At 39.2% G+C, this 20316-nt stretch overlaps 1 protein-coding gene across 1 annotated transcript in view; it reads right to left on the reverse strand.

Annotated features, from left to right (window-relative positions):
• Positions 1-1531: 1531 nt before the first annotated feature.
• Positions 1532-20316, reverse strand: part of LOC146678412 (transmembrane protein 266-like) — a 51214-nt gene continuing 32429 nt past the window's right edge. The window contains exons 4-11 of the mRNA XM_085388215.1: positions 16063-16217; positions 14600-14673; positions 13399-13455; positions 11858-11996; positions 8755-8870; positions 7748-7943; positions 3285-3347; positions 1532-3198 (exon numbers count right to left, since the gene is read on the reverse strand). Of these exons, the coding sequence (XP_085244341.1) occupies positions 2558-3198; positions 3285-3347; positions 7748-7943; positions 8755-8870; positions 11858-11996; positions 13399-13455; positions 14600-14673; positions 16063-16217 (1441 nt within the window). The 3' untranslated portion in view covers positions 1532-2557. The remainder of the gene's footprint in view (positions 3199-3284; positions 3348-7747; positions 7944-8754; positions 8871-11857; positions 11997-13398; positions 13456-14599; positions 14674-16062; positions 16218-20316) is intronic.

The raw sequence follows: 20316 nt of genomic DNA on the forward strand, positions 1-20316 counted from the left end.
TGTACTTTCTCACGGATGCCTATACTAGTACTTTAGTTTCATCACTGGACAGTGCTGTTCAGGGTTGAGTTGGAAATTGAACCATATGAGTTATCGCTTCTTTTACATGGCTGGTTGAGCTGGAAGGAGTTTAGGTTAGAGGCAGAGTACCTCCACTTGAGACATTAACACAAAGGCAGCTGTATCAGATAGAGGCCAAACCAGGGTTTGGCACCCATATTCAACTGGATTCCTTTGTGTGTGTCAGGAGCCAAGCGGATCATTATTTATTTACTTGTTCCCCGGCATGCGATAGGCATTGGTGTTTTTGTGAAGTAGACTGATGTGATGAGTCTGGTAATGTCTAATAAGTTGCAGATTCAGGTTATCACATTACATGTCAGCTGTTTAAAAAAAAAACACAGTTGGCTGCTGAAGCTTTTTTTTTTCCAGACATTTTTTTCTTACTAAGCTCAATTCATGCCATTTTTTTCTCAAGTGACAATGCTTGAATTGTGCAGCTCTGTATTGTTTATTGTTTAGGTACAATGTATCCATGATTATTTAATGTGTGAGTCTTATTTAAGAAATTGAAACAGTTAAGGCTACATGGAGCAACTATTGCAAAATAGCTTTTTTAAAATATATATATGAACTTAAGAAATGTATAAAGTAACTTCTTTGTTACTTATAGTTACAGTTATAGTTACTTATAGCTACATATAGCTTTCAAATAGTTCGATAGTTTATCTTCTGAATTAATGATTCCAGCTTTAAGACAATAAAGTTATTCTATTTATTTCTAAATTTCACATTTTGAATGCGCCCTACTCACTACATCGACACTTATTTGGTCTAAGATGAACACTTTTCTACCATCTATGTCCATAAGACTGGTCTGTGGTTTTGTTACTCTGTATTCTTTGCTCTTCAAAAAGAGAGAAAGATCGAGATTTCTTAGAAATTAAAACTGATATTAACCTTATTATCTTATTATTGTAATAATATATTGTAATGTGTAATATGGTCTCATTTATGAATTAATTAAAAAAGAATAGTAATACCAATCCTCAAAGTCCGTTTTGCAAATTAAATACTGAACTCTGAAAACTTGTGTCGATAGTGTAACTACAACCATAATCGTTATTAACAATTAAAACATTCTCTGGATACTTGTAAACATTTGACAAGCAACAAAATGTAACAGCAGTTTATCTTCTGAATTAATGATACGGGAGGGTAATTAGGGGGGATGTCTCCTCTCACGACACACTTACAGTGACTTCACCAATTAGTGGTTGTTGTGACAGGTCCAATGTTAATAACCTTAAATAATTAAAATTTTTCAAAATCATATGCAAATAAGAAGATGACGCTAATGAAACAACGTGACAGTGGCGTGTGCAGCAAGAAGCGTGTGAAAAGAACATCTTTGATAAGAGTAATCACACGGTTCAATTATGTTTTATCCTGGTGAAGTATCTTTGGTACACCTTTAAATCATTTAACATCATAAATTCACAAGAGTCAGTGATCTAAGAGCAGTTAAAGAAATACTATCTTTTATTTTTTGCTATTTTCATTCAATTGACAACACCTTCATTTGGCAATGACTTCCTCCATATGAAGTTTACAAAAGTGTCTGTAAACATTAAAGTGCAAAGAATTTGCTCACCGTTTATGGCACATTTCTTTTAAAGGTTCATGCTACAAGCACTCCAGTCTAGTTCCATGTGAAGAGCCCAGTCAGTTACCGTTTCATTTCAACCACACAAATATACCCTACTAACAACTTCTGAAAACAAAACTGCTATTTAATCAATTTTGATGATGGTCCATGGTCTTTAAATCAAACAGGTGACAAAAAGGCAAAGGTAGAAAATTGGCTTTTCAATAGTTTAGCCAGTCTTACAGTATTTACCCTGTGGCTGTTTAAACAAAGAACAGCATAATTAATGTTTAAACTTGAAAATAAAACTGAAAAGAAACAGAACAACAACAAAAAGCAATAGAAAACACTCCTTTTACTGCTTGAAATTCTCAAGAGCAGTGTCTAAGATGGCAACACTGCTCAGCATTTATGTTTTTGTTCAGTATAGGCTTGAATGGCCCTTTGCTGGTTTTAATTCACGTAAAGTTCAGTGCATTTAGGACCTATTCAAAGTGAGAATTCCTGATGAAGAATGTGTCCAAAAACACATGCCCCTTTGATAGGGTGGTATTGTCTTTGTTGTGCTATATCTGGGGTTTTTTGGATTTCAAAAATCTATTAAGGAGAAACAGGGGAGGTTAGACAGGATGCCAAAGGGCCTAAAAATGATCATTTTTAATTTCTACTAATGACAGCTGAAAACAACAACTCAAGGAGCATCGCTGTTAGCTAGAAGCTAAGGCTTGAGCTTGCTCTGAATTGGCTAAGTCTCGATTTACTCAGTAACAGATGAATCCAATTTTCAAATCTTGTGTGGTCCCTCTCATGAGGTTTGATCTGTCACAAAAGTTCAGATATATGCCAAATGGGATGGCAGTAAAAAATAAAAAGAGTAAAAGCTTCTGTTCCTGTGTAAATAACGCTTGCTTATGTATCAGACATATGCCCTAGAGGTGAGTCAGCTGGTCCCAGTAGCCGGTACTTCTCCTCCAGTGACGGCTCAGTGCTGCTGCCCTGCAGGTGGATCAGTGGCTTGGTCTGCAACAGCACACAACCCCTTCCCCGGCCCCGTCTCTCCTCTTGGTTCCTGCGATTGAAAATGTTTATTCTGTTGTCCAGTTCGGGGCTGGCATTTTCTGAGCCAGTTGGACTGGGAAGCTTGAGGTTGACAGGGTCTACTACTAGGCCCTTTTGAGCAAGGCAGGAGTCCTCAGAGAGGGAGGAGAGTAGCTCCTGCACCACCATGCTGGGGTCCTTGCAGGGGTCCTGGCCTGAGAAGGAAGGGGGGCAGCAGCGATGGGAGCTGTAGCTCAGACTGAAGTCCTGAGCTGCGCTGCTGCTGCAGTCTGTCATTGATGAACCCGGAGTATGGCTACTCAGGCTGTGGGGGCGGGCTGTGAGGCTGCCACTGGACCGTGATATGCTGGTGGAGGCATCACTTACAGCGCTGCCCACCCGCTCCATAGCAAGCATAGGATTTGACTGGATGACGTTTGTACTGGTGGGTAGGTGAACGTCAATGGCTGCTGTTGTGATGACCCGCGCACCTAAGCCAGAAGCCCCAGCATCTTGACAGACACGTGTTTAGAAAAAGTATATGCAGATAAAGACATCCATACAAATATGGCTTTTTTTATTTGCTACTGTCACTTACCGCTGCTTGCTTCACTGTAATATTGGCTGATGTAGTTGTTCATGTCATCACGTACAACTGGATCTGAGTTAAAAAATAGAGAATAAAACAATGACAGTTATTTTTGTTTCAGCTGATTTCTAAATTAAAATACTGAAACATGCATGAATATTTTTTTCAGAATCAATTTTTCTGGTTGCATTCTTACTTCCACTCATCCGTACTTTTTAACCATCCTCTTTATTTGTTTCTTTGGCTTGCTGTGCAACAGGAGATTCGTGGATGGTTAACTATGTGATGCTGTCATATCCCTATGGAAAAACATTTCCGAGAAATGTTTCCAACACCTTATTAAATCTATGTCACAAACAGGCGAATGACATGCCAGTGAATGTATATCACAACTACAGCATGTGCATGTGTGTCTGCAAACCTCTGCATAGCACTAAACCAACCAATTGGATGCTGGGGCATGGACACGTCCAGTATATGTTAGGGCAAGTATATATAATCTATTTGCTAAAAGATGCCAGGCCCAGTTTTTCTTGCCTGTCATACAGTGTTTTGTATCCTCTCATGTATAGTTGACATGATAACTAAACAAACTAAACAAATCTAATTACTGTTGTTACTAACAGTACTGTAAACACTTTTTAACTATTATGAATATAAAATGGAATCAAAAGTATAATTATCTTACAGTAGTGTGAGATTAGGATTAAATATACTTTAACGGACACATCCTAATAATCATGTGTAAGTCACTGGGTTTGGATTACACACCTATTTGTCCAAACCTTGGTCCATGTCAATGTTCATAGTGCAAACTAGTCCAAATGGAAAATATCTTGTATGTTTACAACAGAATATTGAAAGAGATGACTTCTGCCCCAGGCCACAGGTGCTTTATAGACAAGTGGCCTGGATCACGCACTGCTACATTTGTGCATTAGCCAAACCTTAGTGTACTAGGAATAAACTGGGACAGAGACAGGGTGGGGTTGGTTTCAGGGATTAGAGAAATGGGGGAGAGTGAGAGAGTCTAGGAGCTCTTTGTTCAGGCTCTGAGCCCTCCAGTCTAGCCTGCCTCAGTGTGCATGGTGAATAACTGTGATCTGCTGTGCTCTTCTGTTCGCTTGATTGGTCTTAAGCTCACTGTCCGCTGGCTGAGTGCGAACCCAGAGTACCCTGAGTGCTAGCCCCTGTCCCGCGGGACATGCTGCAGACTCTGATGGGTAATTTCATTTATTTTTCAGTCTAAAATATTAATCCCTGAGCCACCCCTGGAGAGGAAGCATTGCACTCACTAAAACAAGGCTGAGACAATCACTCCACAATTAATAACACATGAGTCTTAAGAAAAAAGAATGCGCAGTCCAGCATACATAAAGACTCTCCTCTTCTTTCTGTGACAGTCAAGTTACCAAGTCGTCATCTCTGTGGAAAAGGAGAGGTGACATGCCGAGGTTCTTTTAGTTCAAACTACAACTATAAAATTATTTTAGCACACCAAGCAATAAACCACAGGTGAAATAGTTGGGACAGATCCTGGGAAACAGAACAATTATGGAAACTAATGGTGACATATAAAAATTAAAGATAACTTTAGATTTGGAACATATGACTTTTGATTTTATAACACAATGTTTCTGAAGAGTTAGTGTCCAACACCTGTCTATAGAGACCTTTTAGCCACGCTAACTAAAAGTGTCATTAGAGGGACAGCTTAGGTTGATTGCATTAAAGACAAAGTCAGAGAGGTAAGGCTAAATAAAGTGTATATAACAGACAAAGGACGGCGAAGATCAGTCGAAGACCACTGAGAAGATTCAAGGATGCAGTGACGGAGAACATCCAGAGGGTTGGTGTGACAGAAGAGGATGCTAGGGAAAGACTGAGATGGAAGCAGATGAGCTGCTCCAGTGACCCCAAAGCAGAACACCCGAAAGAAGTACAAGAAGAATTTAAAAGTGTCAGTCTGTCATCTGGACTCAACAACAGAATATCTGATATTTTGTGCATTTTTTGTGCTCAAAATTCTTTAGAGACATTAGTGGTCTCTCTATACAATGTACAATACTATATGGTGATCCCATGAGTTTTTATCTAATGTCATCACTGATATCAATTTGTTTGTAATGCTCGCCAGCCTCTTATTGTAACCTTATGGTAACCCTGGGAGGCAAAAACTGAATTGTAACGTTATAAGTTCTTGACTTAAGAAGAGTTGAGTAAAGGTTTTTCCAGCTTGTGTGTCATTTTGTTCCCATTTCCACCCATTTTCAGTTTTTTTTTTTTTGCAATACTCAACTCGACCACAAGATGCCCACCTATCCTATGATAGGAAAAAATATGCCTTCATGCATTTCATCCTGAAATTAAGGCAGGTCTTTATAAGGAAGGACATGTAGTGAATGAAACTGCATTAGACTTATTCTTTGAATGTTTGTCTTTCAGTCTCGGTTTGGTTAAGATTAGGTAACAAAATTGGGTTTGAAATAGAAAGACCTGTGCTCTTTTAGTGTAATATCTAACTTAAGCATTTCTTTTAATAGTCACAGTAGGGTTTTTTAAAAATGCTCACTACAATCAAGAATGTTGATCCACCTTTTGTTTTACTGTTTCTGTACTATTGCAGCATTCAGAGTACATGTAGGTGTCAAAATCATCACACTCCTGATATATAGCTTATTCTTGCCTTTTATGAGCGCTTGGAGGTTTAATGGCTCTCCATGTGGAGGGTGAGAAGCCAGCTGAAACATTGTGTGTAAAACAAATAAGCTTGAATTGAGTTCACCTGACTTGACTTGAGCTTTGTGGTCTAAGTGCTCATCCCAGTGACCATGTTTCTGTAAAAAGCCCCACTTGTTTCTGTGTGCCAGATTTCCCACTATGCCCTCGGGGTAATATTGTGGCCACCATGGAGCCTCTTGGTGCCCTATTGTGGTTTGCAGGTGAAGGGGAACAGATGTTGACAGGAGCCGACTCCCTACTAACAAGGCCCAATGCACAGAACACTCTGTACCTGAAACAGCCCAGTCAGTTTGGGATTGCTCCGCTGGCCTTGCCATGAGGGGGGCAGTAAGAGAGATAGTTGGGGCATGACAGAAGCCATGCAACCTGACGTAGTGTCAGTGAACATACTTGTTTTCTCCAGGATTCACCAGATGCTAAAAGCTTTTTTGCCCCCGCATTGATCCCAGAGCGCCTGCGGTCAGATGGGTATTGCATGTGAGCATGGAAGGGCTAAGAGCTTGGCCTCAAAGATGCTCCAGGGGTACTGCTCCAGATTAAGTGTACACTGCTCTGGCATTCAGTTCACCTGATGCTACCGTGTAACAGACTTTTTGTTCCACATAATTATGTACATACTTTATGTTGCACCTCTCTTCTGGTTTGTTACACTGTTTCCTCAAACAAAATTTGCACCTGGTAGGGTATATAACCAATAAATCCATTCATCCATCCATGCATGTCCAGTTCAGAGTCTAAGCATGGATGAGAATCAAGAACTGGTTTTTGTAGAGAACTGGTTCCCAGCAGTCCAATTCCTTGGAATCGTTAGTCTGCCTGCCTATTGATCCCACTTATCGGTTCTTGCATTCTCGCAACGATCAGCTGATTTCAGTTCGTAGTCAGAGATGAAAAATATTGGAGCAGTCTACAGCATGGAATGGACATTACTTTTAATTTTATTGCACAAAAGTATGAGAGAATGATGGTAAAGTGGAGACTGCTCCAGGACAAAAACAACTGCATCATACTGTTAACACAACTTCAGATCTTCACAAGCGCAGCGTGCTAACTCTAAGCTAGCCAAGAACCCAGAGTGATTTTAAAGCTTGGTGAGTGCTAAAGGTTTATATTGTTAATTGATAATTATAAGACAATGAGTTTCAGGTCATTTTACAGAATAAGATGAAAGTAACGTTAACGTAAGTCTTTCTCTTGGGTGTAATTAAGTAACATACTGCACAACTTTAAGAGGAGTGTTCTTTATAATATGCATAACAATTTTTTTTACTTTATTTTACTTTATTTTACTTTTTTCGAGTAATGACCCTCAAAGCTGATCAAAACAAAGAGGGAAAATACCTCCAGCATGCACAAACATTTGACTACACAGCATGGAATGTTCACCAGTCTGTTGCAGGGCAGATGAAGATACAACCATTGACACTAGCATTCATACCTAAAGCCAATTTAGAAGTCCCAATTATCCTAATATACATATCTTTGGACTGTGGGAAGAAGCCAGAGCCATGCTGGCACGGGGAGAACAAGGTCCACACAAAAATTCACCAGCCAGCCTGTGATTTCAGATCTTTTTGCTATGAAGCAACAGTGCTAACCACTGTGCTATTTTTTGAAGTTACAGATTTTAGTCTTTGATTCAGTCATTTTCAGTTTTTTAATTCATCTTTTATAACCAATTCAAACACCCTTCAGTTGATATAAGCTCAGTTTTAAAAGCTATACTATACCTGAAGTGACATGTGGCTCCCTGGGGTTTCTCTGACCACCCTCATCGTCAGACTCCCCAGGAGGCAAACCTTCCACAACCTGAAAATTCCTGCCCTGTTTGTCCCAAACATGGTGGATCTGCATGGCTGCTTCACGCTCTGCTGCAAGGTCCAGGTCCTGCTGGGCCAGATGTGCCCTCAGTTGCCTGATCTCAAACTTAAGAATAAATATGAAGAGGAAAAACACAAATAAATATGGAAAGTCACAGGGGGTTGTAGAAAAGGGTGAGCAAGTAGTTTGAGAAAGTGCAGGAACGTGAAAATTGAAGCCCGATAAAAAATTTGGAGAACAGCAAAACGAGACAAAAACAAAATAGAAGAAAGGGAAGAGAGAGGACAGGGAAGGATGAGGTGGTGCAGGAATAAGAGAAAAAACAGGAAAAGAAAGCATGTTTCTGGAATACACAAAAGTAGAAACAAGCAAACATTTTTTATACAGATACTGTGAAATACTGTCTCCTTTTTTTTAAAGAACCAGAATTTGGTAACTGTCTTCATCATAATTGTGGGAGTGTCAGAGTGTGTTTCCATTTTCTTCCGCTGATCCGAATCAGGTAAGCAGGAAACATGTTTGTGATGTTTTGCTGCCCTCTTCTGGTGAGAGATCAACTTACAGTCGCTTATGTGACCAAGAACAACGTGTATCCTTAATCAGTCCTTTAGTGCAGTAAAGAGTTTAATAAGGACAGCTAGATCCATGGCGTCTAAAGTTAAAATAAATGTTCTTCATTGCAATACAATGCAGTATGACTACATGCGCTATTAGCCAACACAAATTATTGTGCCTGCATCCAAGGTGCTTTTAAAGCTCTATTCTTGTCAGTTAATGTCCTTCGAGTTTTACACAGGCACTACTACAGAAAATGAGACCATCAAAGTTTTGTACTGTAAAGTCGCCATTAGAAAACCTTTCCACATCAATTAAAAGTAAGTAATGCAAAGTAAATCTCAGATGTGTTGGTACTCACAGCCTGCTCCTGACAAATCTGAGTGAGACGCTCCAGCTGCTCCTCTCTCACAGCCTTGGTCTTCTCACACTGCTGGATCTCCAGTTCCATTTCAACTTTGACTTGTAACACATACGCTAAAATTGGAGAGAAGGGTGAGAACGAGAATGGGCTGAAAATATTTGTAATGTATAAAGAGGCATTAAGACTTACTAACAAAAGTGTCACAGGTAACAGAGCTGGTTCAGTTAGTTAAGGCAATTTACATCAAGCACATCAAGGTCAGAGGGCAGAGATATTTCTTGACCCTGTGTCATTTGTTCCTAAGAACTCTGTCATCACACACACAACCTTTATTAATGCAATTAGTAACACTATACTGAATACTAAAGAATGAAACTAGATGCAAAAGATTTTGATCTGACTTAATGAGTCATAAAGTGTAAGTACATTCTCAGCCTATATTCAGTGCAAACATGTCACTGGACCTTTACAAAAACAGCACCTTAAAGTGAAGACACAACTCCATTGTGGTCCTGGAAACCACTTTAGATGCGAGGGTCTTCAAAGAACACCAAAAAACACAGGTATTTTGGCCTGACATTCAGACACTTGTGGTTAATGTCTTGCATCAATCTACCCTTCTCCAACTTATCCTGAGCAGAACAGTGAGCAGTAATTAGAAAATGAATCAAGCGCACATATATTGTAAAAATGTCACAGACATGAATACTCAGTCTGTTTGCATCACTTAATGTGATAAAAACAGAAATGTGAAGCTTTAAGATTCTTTAAATAAATGCTGCTATTGTGGCATGTGTGGTATGTTTCAATGTTTTTCTGATAGAATTTTCTGAATGTGTACTTTTGCATGGCCAGCAGACGATCACCTTCTACTTCATCTTCATCTAATAAGAGTTTATTGCTGGAGTGTTGCTAGAATACTTTATTTGACCTTTAATAACTCTTGCTTTTCTGTCAGTCAGTAACAGCTCTTCCTATAATTTGTATTTTATTTATACATGACACACTTTGTGGAGTAGGACATGAAGGAACCTAAAAAAAGAATGGTGAGAATAATTGTGGACTGCTGCTGTCAACACAGTTGGAAGACAATCAGTCTTTTACACCTTTTTTTGTCACATTTGTAAGTCTGCCACATGATATCACACATGCTAATGCTGCGTATCCTGCAATGAGTGGCATAAACTTGTCAAATATAATCATTAATTCTATGGGTCCTAGTCACAAGGACACACTAGGATTTTTCTGAACATGCTGAGATGACAATGAAACTAGGCCTTTTGCTACAGAGAGTAGCTGAGCAAAGCACACAGCCATCGCCACATGCTCCTTGTATCTATTTATAGTAATGTTGCGCACGCGCACACACATCAAACAGGAGAAGACATTAGATGGGGTCAGTTCAGTCAGAAATCAAACCAGCATGAAAAGCTCAATCAGAGCTTCAATTATTTAGCTACACAATGCAATACATTTGTGTGGCACTGTGCATTTACAAGTTTAGCAGGGTTGGTTATGTGATTATAGTGTCTGTGCGTGCATGTGTGTGCCACAGCTGTGGTGACAGTTTCTGCCAGCACTTGCACAACAGTGTAATTCACACCACAATTAATCCAACAACTTCTCAGAGTCCAGTGTTGGTGGTGGTTTGATTGCCCTGGCCTCTGTCCCAGTGTCCCAGGCACTGAACCTAAAGGCAGGCCAGTGCCTTGCATGGAATTGGTGAATGCATGAAAAATAAACACATTTTCTAGACTTTTCTAGACTGTATGTCAGGTTACATGATGTAGAATAAGTGCATTTTAACACAATCAGTGCATGAAAACATCCACAATCCTCACAGATTCCTTGCTGCACTTTCTCCACTCACATGTTTCACAGATCCCTTGTGTATTGAAGCCATAAAATCAACTCTCTCTCCAATCTGCTACACCCAAAAGTTACATTTCTTTTTTTTAATTACATTTCATTATATATTATGTACACACTATATACATATGCTTTGCTCAAGGTGTTGCATAATAGCTTGTTGGATTTGTATTTTACAGACGTTTATCTGTACTACAAATTTTGGTATCAGAGGTCAATGCAGAAAATCAAAAACATCTTATTAGGCATTTATAATAAAGTATAGATAATTCATATTCAGTGATTTAGACCAACCTCTAGCTTACATTCAGCATGAAAAAATAGCAACTTAACCTTCCTGGTTCATTGTTAAGCAGTGTTCAAGCGCTGGTGAGTCAAACTGATAATGATGGAGATTTTTTTCTGTTTTTTGGTTGTTTTGTTTCTAGAGAACTAATTTCAAAGTTTGAGAGATTAACATTACCTGATGATCATGACAAATTGTGGTGAAATTCACTCTTGCACAAACTTTGCCACTTTATATCTCAAACTCTTTTTTCCAAAGATTTGATGACTGTCATGTGATAACTGAGCCAGTCCTTTAACTTTATATTTTTTGGGTTGTGTTCACTTTTTTTCCCTAGTAGTTTGAGGTGCGCCAGGAAAATCACATGTTCCCTCCCTAGAAATCACGTGAGCAGCTGCACGTTAATGTTAACAAAAAAAAAAGAAATAGAATGTGTGGGTGTGTGTTTCCCTAAACTCTGTATTAAAGCTTTGTAGAAAACAACAGACACATATTTACATTAAAATACTGGACGTGGACGAACTGTACACTGAATTCCTATGTGCTCTGCATGCACCTCATCCTGTATGCATTCAGAGATCCGTCATGAGGGTGACCTCTGAGCGGATATCGAACCAGTCTATATTAGCATAGGAGAGAACAACCACTATATTCATTATGGCTTCTGTGAATCTACTTAGCTAGACGCTTGCAATCAATACAAGTTAGAGTAGCAGAGTGGAAGCAATTTACTCTGAGGAATGATCAATAGCTGTATTGTTCTGAATCACAAATAATTTGTATAATCATGGAAAGAATGGGGTCACTTAGCTGCATCTGTGTGACCCCTTTGAAAAAAAAAAAGAAGAAGACCACTGGCATGCTGTGTGAATTTTATGTGTCACTTTCAAATTTCTGGAAATTGAGTCTGGATTTTGATGGAAAAAGAGTTTTTGTCTGCCTTACCATCAATGATCCTCTTGACCCTCCAAATGCGTAGTGTGATGATGAGGCTGATGGCGTCCCAGGGGCTGCTGGGCCCATTGGCCACTGTGGATGCCACCATTGGGGCCAGGGACAGCACAATAACTGCACCATCAAACACCTTTTTGGGACAAAAGTAAATACAGAATTAAAACAAGTTCAGCGTACGAGCCATAACTCCATTCCGTTAACCCTCAACCCCTGACCCCAGTTCTATGGTCTTGATTTAGCGAGACTCAAATATAATATTTATATGTGGATTTTATTCATGGATGTATGTAGTTTTTTGCTTCAGAGGAATATTTTAACATTTTGGTAAAGTCCTTATTTACCTAATTGAATTCTATCTGAGGTTCAGTTGACATGAACAGATGCGATCACAAACAAAAATAAAAATACCATGCCTTAAAGCGACCTCTTACGACTCTCGACTACTTTTAGATCGCTCCCCGTAAGTCACTTCTAACTACTTTCAGTGCACTTGCATTTTCACCATGGACCTCAACAAACAAACAGAAAGGAAACTGTGGCTCCAACAAACTACCTTCAGTGTAATGTGGAAGCTGCAGATTTCAATGAAAAAAGTCCCAGAACAGCCAGAAATGTGCACTTCATTTTCTTCAAAATTAATGGAATTGTGCCCCATGAACTCCTCCTCCAGTGTCATACTGCCAGCATTAAGTTCAGTAAGATTGCAATAAAGGGCACCCAATTTTTTGGGACACACCAACATAATCATTGTATATCACCCACTTTATTCACTAAAACCAATTCCCTGTGACTCCTTTTTTTCCCAAAAATTTAAATTGAGTTAAAGGTTATCGATTTTAATGCAGGAATACCAGCAGCTGCAAACACACGACAGCAAATAACTGGAATAGGGCATCCAGTGAGAGATTAGTAATAGCAAAGGATGCTATATTTTGATCTGTCGCAAATGACGCATTGCTCCACAAGAAGATTGCATTAAAGAGAATAACCACACGCTATCAATTTTTCGTTTTTAATGTATTTAATTTAACGTTCTGATCATACTTCTCATCTGTCTACCAGAAACTGGCTGACACAGCTTAGCACTACTGGTGAAAACAGATAGCAGGCTGTGGCCCTGTCAAAAGGTTCAAAAGTTGTCACATAAGCATGAGTCAGTGCTGCTAACAACCTTTTTATATCTCATTTATTTTTGTATGGTTGGTATAGTTTTCTTACCTTGGGCACAACCAGCTATTTTCAAATGTTTCCAGTGTTTCTGTTAACCTCCAGCTAGTGAGTTTTTAGCATGTAGAAATGTCATGTTTACCTTGATGTTATTATTTATACAATCTTTCCATCAACCTTCATCAAGAAGGTCAATAAGAGTGTTTAAGTGGGAAAGGTCAGTATGGTCATACCATGCAAGAACCGGAGGCTAAATTAAAAATAATAAAAATAGAAAACGTTAAAAATAAATATTCAGATTAAACTGAATTAAACATAATATACTAAAATCTGACATGAAGATTTGTCGGTATAGCAGTACTAACCTCAACTTTGTTTTCTATGTAGTCCCAGATCCCAAGAACAACAATTCTGAAGACAGTCTGAGGCACACAGAGAGATAAAGGGATATTTTGAAATGAATAATTGAGGCAGCAAGCTGATAGATGTGAAAGACTCCTTTAAGTCATGTTTACATCCAAAAATTGCTAATTTTCTAATATATGGGAAAGAAAGTATTTTCTTCTTAATAGAAAAGTATCCAAAAATAAATATATAAATTACATTTACATTAAATATCTCAGTGGAGGTATTTAGTTACTGCACTTCTACATGATACCTTCCACTGATAATACTCTGTGGTAAATCTGTTATTGCATAATTATTTCTGTTGATGGAAATATGGCATGAAATTTGCGAAAACACATACACACATATCAAATTCTACTTATGCTCTGGAAAATGTGGCTAGCTGCAGTACACTGTTAAGCAGGGACATTGATTTACACTCTAATTAGCTAGAGGTGGTCCTGCTAATCCATCATCTGGAGCACATGTTAGACAATAATGCTGGTATCAGGTGAGACGAGCAGCTGCTCCGCCCACATGTAAGAATTGTGTTTTCTGATTGGTGCAGGGGGACTGGCTGGTGCACCTCTTCTTCTGTGATGCCAGTGGGTGCCCTGTGTGCATGGATCACATCACTGTAACCCCATCCCCACTGCTCTGTAAGCTCAGCTTTAATTATTGCTCATGCTGGCTCACCGGTAATTAAAGTTTGGGTTAGGGCATTGGGGCTGAGGCTGTCAGGGTAATTGGTTTGCACTGGAGTGGAGGCCTCTAGGCCATATTCTCCTCTTTATGTTATTTTCATAATCACAAAGTAATGAAAAGACATTACTTTATCAAACAATGGCTTAAATTTAATTCTGATTCTGCTTCCAGGTAGCATTTTTAAGCTATAGCTTAATCAAGACTAGACAATATTGGAATATAAATGGTAGCAACTACCTACTCTAGTTCCCTTAGGTTTGAACCTGGTTTGCAGATATGGAGGTGTTACATAGTTTAGCTGGTTTAATTTAATTGCAAATGAACAAGAAAAGTGAGATCTTAGTGAATCTTTGCAATTTAAACGTTCTGTGATTATTACGTTGGCCCAAGAGCAAAGATTTCGGAAAGTAAAAGAGATTATGTTAACGATGGAACCAAAATGTGACGTAATTGAGAATAATATACAGATCTTACCTCTGAGAAGAAGAGTGACAGAATGATAAGGCTGATCCAGTGGATAATGCTGGCAAATTGGAACGCATTGGAAACTATTTAGAGAGGAAACAGAATAAATGTTTATTTGCACTGTCCTTAAGGTGCACAGTGTAAGAAAACTAATTGGTGTAATCATGTCCATCCATTAACTCACTGTGCTACCAGCATACCCACTTCCTATACTACTAATATGTTTCTGCACTCTCTTGCCCAATCCCATGTTATTGCCCATCTGCTATTTCTCTTGTGGGGCAGGTAGTGGACTTGAGAACTAGATTACAATAGATCTAAAGTGACTAGAGTCCTGCAGTCCCCACAGCGAGACTCGAGTATCAACAGAGCTGGACGCTGGCCAGTAATCGATGAGGATGGCTGCCTGCTGCCACTGACAAGAATCTTGGTTCATTATCACCTCTATCCATCACTCTCCATCATAACCATTTATTGTCCAGCTCCACAAGTTGTTTGTGTAGTAGGACTACACAAACAGCAAAAATGCGCACAAAATACAGTTAAATGTGGACATTATCACAAGAAGTTCAACAGAAAATTACTAATAGTTTCAATGGCACCTACAATAAATGTAATGGATCTTTACAGGGGTTATTTTTGTTGTTTTTGTTTGTTTTTTTTAAATAAATTACTATACATACTGAGGTGAAATAGTATAAGAGCCAGATTTCGGAGTTGCACGTATTGTGTAACTGTAAACTCTACAATATGTGACCATGACTGTAAACACAATCTAAGTCATATGCATTTATTTTAATGGAAAATTAGGTCTTTGTAAACAGCAGCATGTATTTTCATAATGGCATTATTGGAAGATATATTGAGAGGCTTTATTTGATCAAAAGCACAGATACAACAAGCGAAAGTTCAATATAAGTAAAAATATCAAGTATCTGGTACAGGTACTTATTCTGTAGAAAAATAACTCCTATTATAATATCATAGCTGTTTATAGTAATATGGAAGAAGCCCTTTTCTTTTGAAGCTCAGTAAAGTGAAGATAGTTTCAGCTTCTTTAAATGCATTATTTACATTACTTATACTTCTGCTTGACCTTAAAAGGGTTCCCTTTAAAGACATTTAGGCTGCAAAGCAGCGATGACTGCCCAGGTTGATGTATAGAGAAAGTCCAGTGTAAACAATAATGAAAAAAAATAATGGCACACCTTATATATTTCTGAAACTATATTTCCTTAATGTGATCCTAGCAGAAGGTAGGGCACAGTGCAGACACAGCATCAGTGTTTAATTCTCGAGGACACTAAACTGTTTAACTCCCCACTGCTCCAGTGGAGCTGCTACTATATGCCTCCCAAGTGTTTTATGAACGTCACACTGTGTATTAATGGATAAGAATATGCATGCTCAGCAGATTTTTCCTTACATAATAGTACCGGCTAAAACGGGACAAATAAAAGCACACTGTTTACATTGTAAGAGTTTGGTGTCTATGAGCAGCTCCAAAGACAGGAAAAGCACCACCAGGATAACGCAGGCCACCAGGATGCAATTGAAGCCAGCACTGAGCAGACAGACCTGCCACAGGGCCACTCGACGCCCACAGCACGGCTTCAGCCAGTTGGACCTAAAGGGACAAGGAAGGGGGGGATATTTTAATGCAACGTAAATTTCAACCAGCATTTACGATTTTAATTTAAATACCAAAGCAGAGTCAGAAGCTTGTAAAACCACAACCGAACCCTTAATAAAAACCACTGCCTTTTTTTTGGGTCTTTATCAACTTTATTGTTAGATTCAGTGAAGAAATGACAGGAAAGCGGGGTCAGAGAGAAAAGGGGGAAGACAAGAGGCAAAGGGCCACAGGTCGGTCTCGAACCCAGGCCCATGGGCACCCGCTCAATGCACTGAGCTAAACCAGGATCCAAAACCACTGACTTTTTGACTGTATAGATTTATCCTTTTATCTACTTTAACTGTTTAATGTACATGGTAGAAATGAAAATTTAGGTTAAAAAAATAGCACAAAATAAAGTACTGATATGTGTACATATCATGTTTATATATACCATTTAGAATTGCATTTCTGACTGCAGAACTCTCTGTGACTGATTGCATGACCCCAGTAATTATATTTCAGTAGGTATATGAATATGAACAGCTGAACTCCCCGACATGGCCAAGAGAGGGTGGTAGTTTACACTTATGAAAGGTGATGTCTGTTTAAATCTGGCCAAAGTTTGGTAGTGATGGCCAAAGAAAAGTGTACTCAGAGGGAGCATTGACAGAGAAAAAGACAGTGAAGCTCTGTGAACTAGTGTTCTGACCATCAGCAGTGTGAGTGGAATACTGATAGCCTCTTTTTTATATGGGGATGAAGGGAGTCACTGTAGAGGATGCTGCTAAGAAGGAATGATTTCACATGTTTAGCTTGGGACATAAGTTAAATGTGGTGTGGAATGAAGGGGAAAAAATGTAATTAATTTTAATAACCCAGTGTCTGTGGCCTATTTCTTTGGCTACGGCATACAGGTTTAAATAAAACATCAATGTTACTGTATAGAAAATGATAGTCTGTCATATAATTTAAAAACAGACAGACTGGTTTATGTTTAAGATAAAATGACAGATTAACATTTCAATACATTTCAGACTAAGCTTTATTTTCACTGTAAGAAATCAGCATTTAGGCCACTAGTGTGTCTGGCGAGATAGCCTAATTCTATTTTGAAATAGTGGGATGGTCATACAGATCAGCTACTACAAGGGCTGACAGGAGCTGAGAGAAACAATGCCTTTCACCGGCTCTCCAGCTGGTATGGAAAGTTGGCACTGCCCACCACCTTTCCCTTCTCCCCATGCTCTGGCATAGAAGAGGCAGACATTGGCAGAGCATTTCCCTCCTCTGATCATGTCTTCATTCCTTGGCATGCCACTAATATGAGCTGCAACGGTGGCAAAATGGCTCCATTTTCACCATAGCTTCAAAATGAATTTGCTATATTCATCACAGAAGTCATATCTAAACTCTCCACGTTCCCTGTTTTAAAATGTTGGAGGAATTTCTGTCTATCCTTGAAATTACTTCTTTTAAATGCTGTGTTAGAAGGGATGATATTAATGAACTCTAGGAGTACTTGAAGCATAAAAGTCCATTTTTATCATCTACTACCAGAAATCTTTGAGGCAAGTATATAGTGTATACTATATACTCACTTCACACGTATTTTTGATTATCCGATCAAGTGCAAGTGTTGAAACAGAACCTGCAAAATTATTATTCACAGTAAAATCAAGAATATCCCTTAAGAAGGAAATCCTAACAAAAGCATTTTCAGAAGGCCCCTCTTTATAATTTCCTCCCGCAGTGGCACGTTTACGTAGCAATGAGGAAAATGTTTTTAGCAGCTGTCGAGCTGATCACTCCACCCCCCCACTGCTTTCTCACATAAAAGTATTCCTTACAGCCTGGCATGGGTAGAGCCACAAGTCTGTAAACAATGCACGGCTAATGTAATAAAGGCATAATCATGCTGATAGCAATCATCTTCTTGGCACTGGGTGGGGTGGCACAAGTGTGCAAGCTCCAGATGGTGTAAAATCTGCACCACCAGTCTTGCAGAGACTCTGTGGATGCCAGGTATGATGCCATTATGTGTATCAGCCTATATTCCAGAACACCTGGGCATCCTGCGATAAGAAAATATTGATGTATTTGTGATGCATATTTTTAATACATGTGCTTTCAGTTGTTTTGGAGTTAGTGTTAACACCTTCAAGGCCATAAAGTTTCTCAGAGTTAGAGAGCTCAAATCACAATGTGCAAAATAGGAAATTGACAAACTGATTAAGCTTTTGGAGATTTTGCATAAATATACATCATAATCTGACACGCTGAGCAAATTATCTAAAGAAAATTTTTGTGCAGTCTTGACCAAACTCAATCAGGGACCCACAGTTGATTTCACTTATCCTGTGTAACTGATTTGATCCTTGTTACTTACCATGGCTAAATATGCAGTTACGAGAGAAAGAAAGTTTTAACAAAATTCTGTGCAGACATGTGAACAGCCAAGTACATTTCATTATTCAATATCCTGTAGCACCACCGTTAGTTAGCAATCATTTTCTACATGAATTTATACATTTCTTACATTGTTATGGAGGAATTCCTGCTCGCTCTTCTTTACAACATTGCTTCAGTTCATTGAGGCTGGTGGACATTCATTTATGTACAGTTCTCTTAAGGCCCTATTACACCTATATCCATTCTGTTGTAGCTTTGCTGCTGTGTTTGGGATTATTGTCCTGTTACACGACCTAACTTTGGCCAACCTTCAACTGGTGGACAAATGGCCTCAAATTTCACATTACCACCCCTGCACCACCGTGCTTGACAGCTAGTATAAGGTGTATGAGCTGATATGCTGTGTTTGGTTTTTGCCAAACATGACACTGTGCCTTATATATATGAAATATTTTCACTTTGGTCTCATCTGTCCTAAGTAAGTTGTTCCAGAAGTCTTATTATTATATTATTATTATTTTTGTAGGGTCTACCTTACAGTATAAAGCGCCTTGAGGTGATGGTTGTTGTCATTTGGCGCTGTATAAATAAGAATTGAACTGAATAGAATACAAGAGAAGTGAATGTAATAGCAATTAAGTACACTACAATAAGAACAAAAAAGGCTTCCCAAAAAGTGTTAAACCTAAAGTAACATAATGAAACTGAGCTAGACGCTAAAAGAGAAAGCTGAGTTGACAGAACTGTTTTTTACTTGGTCTGTTTGCAGTTAAGACCAAAACAGACAAACCGAACTTGCTCTTGTAGCAAACAAATATTATCTCCAAAACACTGATCCTTGTGTGTTAGTTTCTTCCATGCAATGCAAGTTTTTCTTCTAGCAACCTGTGCACTGCTGCTCATGTTAGGTGTATACAATGCAAAGCAACTATTCTTTTAAAGTTTGAAGGTTGATCTTACTTTTCATCACTATATTTGTTAAAAAATGAAGAAAATATATATATAAAAAAAAAAAAACACCCAGCACGCCCCTGCGGGCGGTTTATCCTTCAAGCTCGGGTCCTCTACCAGAGGCCTGGGAGCTTGAGGGTCCTGCGCAGTATCTTAGCTGTTCCCAGGACTGCGCTCTTCTGGACAGAGATCTCCGATGTTGTTCCCGGGATCTGCTGGAGCCACTCGCCTAGCTTGGGAGTCACCGCACCTAGTGCTCCGATTACCACGGGGACCACCGTTACCTTCACCCTCCAAATCCTCTCGAGCTCTTCTCTGAGCCCTTGGTATTTCTCCAGCTTCTCGTGTTCCTTCTTCCTGATATTGCTGTCATTCGGAACCGCTACATCGATCACTACGGCCGTCTTCTTCTGTTTGTCTACCACCACTATGTCCGGTTGGTTAGCCACCACCATTTTGTCCGTCTGTATCTGGAAGTCCCACAGGATCTTAGCTCGGTCATTCTCCACCACCCTTGGGGGCATCTCCCATTTTGACCTCGGGACTTCCAGGTTATACTCGGCACAGATGTTCCTGTACACTATGCCGGCCACTTGGTTATGGCGTTCCATGTATGCCTTGCCTGCTAGCATCTTGCACCCTGCTGTTATGTGCTGGATTGTCTCTGGGGCATCTTTACACAGCCTGCACCTGGGGTCTTGCCTGGTGTGATAGACCCCAGCCTCTATGGATCTTGTGCTCAGAGCTT

This window comes from Rhamphochromis longiceps, linkage group LG1 (assembly GCF_057381845.1).
Source record: "Rhamphochromis longiceps isolate RC_006_pf linkage group LG1, R_longiceps_female_GT1.1, whole genome shotgun sequence".
In the NCBI taxonomy this organism is placed as follows: Eukaryota; Metazoa; Chordata; class Actinopteri; order Cichliformes; family Cichlidae; genus Rhamphochromis; species Rhamphochromis longiceps.